Source organism: Chaetura pelagica, unplaced genomic scaffold (genome assembly GCF_000747805.2).
Source record: "Chaetura pelagica isolate M959 unplaced genomic scaffold, ChaPel_1.0 scaffold105, whole genome shotgun sequence".
In the NCBI taxonomy this organism is placed as follows: Eukaryota; Metazoa; Chordata; class Aves; order Apodiformes; family Apodidae; genus Chaetura; species Chaetura pelagica.
Window position 1 is genome coordinate 2,071,373 of NW_009953393.1, and position 6,781 is coordinate 2,078,153.

A 6,781-nucleotide genomic window follows, 5' to 3' on the forward strand; every position below is an offset into this window, starting at 1 on the left:
GCAGCAGGGCCTGGACGGATCCGGCTCCGCGTCCCTTGCCGGGCTTGCACCTGCGCCTCACTCGCCGTGGGTGCTCTCTCAATCGCTCACTTATAAGACTCGGCTCAGCCTGAGTCGGACGAGGGCGGAGAGGCTGTTCAGAGGGCAGCTGGCCTGTCGGGTGGCACGGGTGGACGCTCCCCTGGGCGATTATGTGCAGGCTCCTTTTGGCCCATCACCTCGCCGCCTGTCAGAAGCCAGCAGCTTGTGGGGAGCTCTGACTCATTATCTCTGGGTTGTTTTTTTCTCTACTTAAGTTGTTTCTATGCTGAAACAGCTGGGTAAGGTTTAGGGCGGTGTGAAATAGCAGGCATCTGTCACCTGAGATCTAGGAGGGCGTTTGCCAAAGCCATGGCTGATAAGGAATGTAGTTGCAACATAAGTACTTCCACAAATTACAATTACGTGGGGTGGAGTTTCTTATAAGTGAACGTTTTAAGTATAGTAAGGCACTGTAGTGTTCAGATGGGAAAGCAAAAGTTACTTGAATTTTCATATCACCTCACTAGAAACGAAACTAAGAATATAATTTAAAGCGTGGGGATTTTGAGCTAGGTTTGTTGGTTTTTTTTCATGCAATTATGTAGCTGAGTTTAAAAATTAATTGTTGTAGGGACGTAGTATCTGAGGGCAAGGACATGTAAGGAACATGCTAGTGCATTGCAAATTTGCGAGACACTGGAACAAGCTGCCCAGAGAGGTGATGGAGGCACTGTCCCTCGAGGTGTTCAATAAAACAGATGGACGTGGTGTTTCAGGAGATAAGTTTATTTGTCTTAGGGTGGATGGTTGGATTTGATGATCTTGAAGCTCTTCTCCAACCTTGATGATGATTTTAAATTTATATTCATTATGTAGGTGACAACCTACTGTGAGTCAGTATTAAACTAACATCTCAAAATAGTGCTGGAAGGCACTGCTAGTGGAATTGTCACTTCATAAAAGCAAAACAAACTATAGAGTATACTAAATGTTCTGGCTGTATGTCTAGTCTTCTGTGCATTTGTGGATGTGTTTGTGGTGTCTAGGCAGACTGCTGCAATAGAGAGTAGTTGGCTATATAATTTCAAATACGTGCTTATTGTTACTTTACTATTCAATATGACTAATGTGAAATAATTGAGCCAAGTAGTAGTGATTAGAATAGCAACCTCTGCACTTACACTAAATGAAACTTTTTTGTTTCTGCTTTTGCGGTATACTATGGAAATGAAATTCAAGTACCATTAACTACTGAAAGGGTTGTATTTAACTAAAATGTTTATATTCGTTTCTTAGTGTTATTTTTTCCTCTTGATTGCTTTTTTTAGTACCCCAGGTGTGACCATAAAATATGATTCTTTGCATACTGCACCAAACTTCTTAAGTACTTCTTTTGCCATTTGGTCACCTGGCTTCAACTACAATGGTAAGTTATGATTCAGTTAATATATTTTCAGATCTTTTCACTCTAATGTGCTAGCCATCTGGCCAGTGAGGAGAACACTGTTGCTGTTTCTCATTTTCTTAAAAATATTTTATTGCTTGTCACTCTGGAGTTTTGACATTTATTTTTTCAGGGGTGTTTTCCTTTGTTGCTTGTAAATACTTCTAAACACTTACTCACTGTCCAGTGCACCGTAAGAATTCTCATATAAAGCTAGAGGTATTTTTTCGGTCATGACTGGTGTTAGACAGTTAAGTATGAATCCCACTTCCACATAGTATTCTTCTGTTCACAGGTGACAATATTGCTGTGGATTTTTACTTGTTGTCAAGCAGTCAGTGAATTGATTGTCAGGAATTGTCAGTTATCCACTACACCTATATAGCAAGTATGAGTATTTGACATTTCCATATAAACACCTAAACATTTTAAAGTTTTAATGTTCCGCAATGGCAGGTTCTAATGAGTAATAACAGGTCAAGTGCATTTTTTTCAAGATGTCACCATTTGACTCAGGTCTGACAACAATGCTCTCGATCCCCTCCCCCTCCCACCCAGGTAGGGATGGAGAGAGAGAAAAAGAGAGAGATTTGGCTGGATTGAAAACTAAACTACACAGCTTTGATTAAACACTAATGATATAAGAAGATATGTACAAGTATGTTCAGATATGTGCAAAAGCCTCTCGCCTCCCCCCACCCTCAGCAACTCCCACAGCATCTCCTGAGTTGTGAACAGTCCCGAAAAATCCCAGGGCTGCTGCTGGAGAAAGTGGAAAGTTATGAGGGTCAGGAGAGCTTTAGCCTGGGGGTTGACGGTGATGGATGGATGGAGTCCTCCCCAGACACTGGCCATGGATGGAAGAGAAGGGAAGAAGAAGCAGGAAAAAAGTTGTCTTCTGTGATCTCTGACCTTCCTCTGAGCTTATACAGATATATGGAATGGAATATCTCTGGCCAACTTTGCTGTCTGTCTAACTAAGCCTCCTATGGGGGGTTCATAGATCTTCCCATAGTGTCTGAGCTGGCAGAGTGAAGGTGTAACCTCGAAGACCCAGCAGTTATAAAAACATCCCGTTCTTATCAGCCTTAGTTAGAACACACTGTGACTAGTTAAAAGAAAGCTTACTGAAGGGAAAAAAAAAAATCAGTAAAAGGAAAATTGGCTTCATCCTGGCTCAAACCAGGACACAAGAACAGGTAAGAAACTTTGTATTGGAGGCACTGTAGGTGAATGGTAAAAAGCCCAAGTTTTTTTCTGTATATTTCTTTGTTGTTACTGTAGTATGCTTTCCTCTGAATTTTATTCTAATGTATTAAATAACTAGTACTACTATATATCAGATGGACGTAGTTCGTATGCCTTCTGTTCTTTGAGTAAAGGTATTATGAACAGGTGAGAGGGATCATTTAAACTGAGGAAACAACACGTACATATGTGGAAAGGAGGACCTATTACGAGTATTTCTACACTTTAATGAAGAACAGAAAATTCTCCAAAGCACTTCTGTTTTTTTCAGTAGTATAGCCTAGATTTACTGCTTGTCATCTCCAATTGTTTTGGTCAATATTTGTTATTATTTTTATTAGGTGTAATTTCTGTCCCTACTTTTAATTCTAGTTGACCTTCATTGAAGTAAGACTTCATCATATACTCAAAACCTTGCAAGTGTAGACACTTGGTAGTGACGTTAATTACTGTTGATGCAGTTACATGAGGTGTTAGCTGCTAAGTTTAGTATGTGCCAAAGAATGTTTGAACCCATCTTTTGACTATAAAATCATAGCAGTAGTAAGAGAGTGGGTTTTATGTATGAGGACATTTAAACAGTTTATGTACTTCCTAAAAAACCCTTTGTAATTGTTGCAGCAACAAGCTTTAGAACTGGCATTGGATCGTGCAGAGGTAAGTTGTAGCTATCTTTGTTTGCACTTCATGTATTGGTTTCACTGTTAAAAAAAATAGTTATTCTATTTTTATATTTCTTCTGAAAAGCAGTGGAAGAGCATGTTTATGTCTGTGTATAAGTAATCACCCATACGTGCACCACTCATTTTGTAAGAAATTGCTGTTTCATGTTTGTCTCTTACCCGTTGTACTGAGAACATGATCAGATGAAATGGTAATAGAATGTGCAGGACTTCAGTTTTTACTTTTTAAACTAGTAAATCTGCTGTGAAGTAAGCAGAACTGTACAGTGGTGATCCAGAGGCCACTGGCAGAAACATGGCAAAATCCTGTTTGTGTTTTTAAGGGTAGCCCCGTTAGAATGCAGAGGCAAGTGCCTTCATGTCCATGTTCTTTCATGCTGACATCTGACGTAATGTTCACCTTGAACCATATTATGGGAAATAGATTTTTCAGTGGGAGAAAGTTTCTTAATTGAAATTTTAAAGTAAGTTGTTAATCAAAAATCTTGAGACAAACAATAGACATCTGGAAAAACCTTGTGAGAATATAAGCTACATTTAATGTAGAATGATATCTATTCTTTATGATTTGAATATTTAATGTACATTAATTGTATTTGTAATACACAGCTCTATAGAATACTTCAGTATTTTACCATGTTAACTTCAGTAGCATTAACTACTTACTACAGTAGTCAACTAAGTACAGTAGTGTTAACTATTTCATGAGTGTAATTTACTGCTGTAATTACAAAACATGAATGTAAAACCAGAACTTTGCATGCAGCTCATGCCATAGCTATGAAATGCTCCGTTTCACAGCAAAGTCGAGATTCATCCTTTTTGATTACTGCAACATAGACCAGATGATCTTTAGTACACTTTTGAAACAATCATGTAGGAAAATTGTTATTTTCCCTCTGTATCCATAGATCACTGTCTGGTAATTGATCTGACGTTGCAAGGTAGCTATAATTAAATTGCTTTGTAAAATATGTTATTATTTGGTGTACTTTTCCAGTATATCATTGAAAGCGCCCGTCAGAGACCTCCCAAAAGAAAATACTTATCTGGTGGAAGGTAGGAAAGGTTTATGTATTTAGCTTATATATATATATATTATTTTATTTTATTTTATTTTTAAATTTTTGTTACATTGTAAGCTTTTTTAATTTCAGAAAATCTGTGTTTCAAAAACTGTATGATTTGTATATAGAAGAATGTGAAAAAGAGCCTGAGATAAAGGTAAGTGGAAATTACCAAAAATGTTTTCTTTGCTGTCTGAACATGCATGTTCAGAAAATACTTCTTAATTCCAGTTAATTCATTGCTAAAACCAGAATAAATTCTGGTTATTGTAGTAGTTATCTAAGGCTAACACTACAGGAGAAAATCATAACATTAATTTTGTTGACTAAACTGTGTAATTCAGTAGCATCATTTTAGTTCTTTTTGAAATAAAAAGTAATGGGAGGGCCAATGGCAACCTGGTAACCCTGAATCTGTTTTTAAAGGTGATCAGCTGCTGGCAGAGGTTTGTAAAGATTGTGCTTTTGAGATGCTTTTCTATGGATATAAAGAGAGAATTTCAAGAGAAGGATCTAGAAGGTAGAGGTGTATACAACAAGTTTATTAGGTAACAGAACTATTAAAATAGTAGAGTGACAGAATATGAATAATGAGGCTGAGACTGGCTTGAGTGAACTGTTCATTCTGACTTAGTCTTGTGTCACTGCAGTCAGTTGTAGTAAAGTTCAGAGCTGATGTCAATGCCACATGCATTTTTGTCAGTGTCACTGTTTCCGAATCAATAGCTTAGCATGACTGCCATGCTAACAAACGTGGAGAATTTTTCAGAATTTGTGTTTTGTTGCAAAGTCAGATTTATTTCTCAGATAAGGATAAACTGCTAAGGCATTTTGTGCAATGTTGTTACAATGTTAACAAAGAATCTCCAAGAAGCTTTAGCAACAATAGATCTAAGGTGCTAAAGGCACCAGCTACTTTGCAATCCATGACTATCAAATGGAATGAGAACAAGTGTGGAATATGCTGTATGGCAGCTTCCTAAGGTAGTAAAAATCTATGAGGAGACAAAGGGGAATGAGATAATAGTTACTGAGCACTTGTAATTCTTTTTGGTGATTCTGATGTAGTTGGTTTCCTTTGCCACATGATGCTGATTCAAATTGTAACTGTGAGTAAGGTGCTAAGCAAATTGTAGACTTGAAAAAATTAAAACCTCAGTAGTGAATAAGCAACAAGATAGTGAGCAGCAGGGAGAAGATCAGGCTTGTTAGACTGGAATCTGGAAAATATGATTTCAGTGTGATAGTTCTTGATGAACTTGAAGGGACTCTGCAAACTTACCCAACTATAATAGAATTAAAGTAGCTAAGAGGGTTGTAGCATCACAGTAGATGAACTGGACTATTGCTGATCTAGATTTGAATAAAAATATAAATACTTTTTTATTGAAGATTCAGAAGCTTACTATGATAGAAAATTTTGTATTTAGAGGACTTATTCACTGAACTGAGGTGTGGATAGCTAATAGATGTCTTAGCCTTATGTTATGGATTGTAATTACTGAAAATGAGAAGTGCAAAGGTTAGAAAATAATGCTGTTGTGAAACTTCATTCATGACTGCAAGACTGCTTACTAATCCCTTAATTAGAGCAATTAAGGTGGAACTAGTGTTCTGACTAGAGTTCAGACTTGAACACAGCTTAAAGGTTTTAATGTACGGAACTGTCAACAGCTTCTATTTCAGTATTGTAGCATTTTGATGGTGCAAGTTCTAATTCCATTGTCTACTCAGAAGCAACTTTTAAATTGACACAATGTTATTCAGTCTTAACTTTATCCCTTTACCTTCACATTTGTAATATTGCATCTCTCCCATGTTCTGTTTTCTATTCTGCTTCTATCTACTTGGTAATTTATATCCTTGTTCTTGGTGTTGATAGGGAAGACCAGATTTTCCACAGTAATTTACAAAGGACTAATTAATTGATCTGCAAAAACTTAGTTTTTTCCAGTTAGTATTAGGTATTCCTTATGAAAAAAATCCATGAGGATGATGAAGGGCCTGGAAGGGATGGCTTATGAGGAGCAGCTAAGGTCACTTGATTTATTCAGCTTAGAGAAGAGGAGGCTGAGGGGTGAACTCATTGCAATCTATGGCTTCCATACAAGAGGAAGAGGTGGGGCAGGTACTGATCTCTTCACTCCTGTGACCAGTAACAAGACTTGGGGAAATGGCAGGAGGCTAAATCAGGGGAGGTTTAGGTTGGATATCGGGAAAAGGTTTTTTACCCAGAGGGTGGTTGAGCACTGGAGCAGGCTCTCAATGGCAGAGGCGATAGTGGGAATCCCTGCCACAGGCAGCAGTGGCTTCTCTCC

General features: G+C 37.7%; 1 protein-coding gene across 1 annotated transcript in view; it reads left to right on the plus strand.

The window, feature by feature from the left end:
- The first annotated feature begins 1,427 nt into the window (after nt 1-1,427).
- The window catches only part of SUPT20H (suppressor of Ty 20 homolog (S. cerevisiae)), a 33,122-nt gene continuing 27,768 nt past the window's right edge, over nt 1,428-6,781 (plus strand). Inside the window, 4 exon segments of the mRNA XM_009998368.1 lie at nt 1,428-1,447; nt 3,335-3,370; nt 4,397-4,455; nt 4,554-4,620. Coding sequence (XP_009996670.1) covers nt 1,445-1,447; nt 3,335-3,370; nt 4,397-4,455; nt 4,554-4,620 — 165 coding nt within the window. The 5' untranslated portion in view covers nt 1,428-1,444.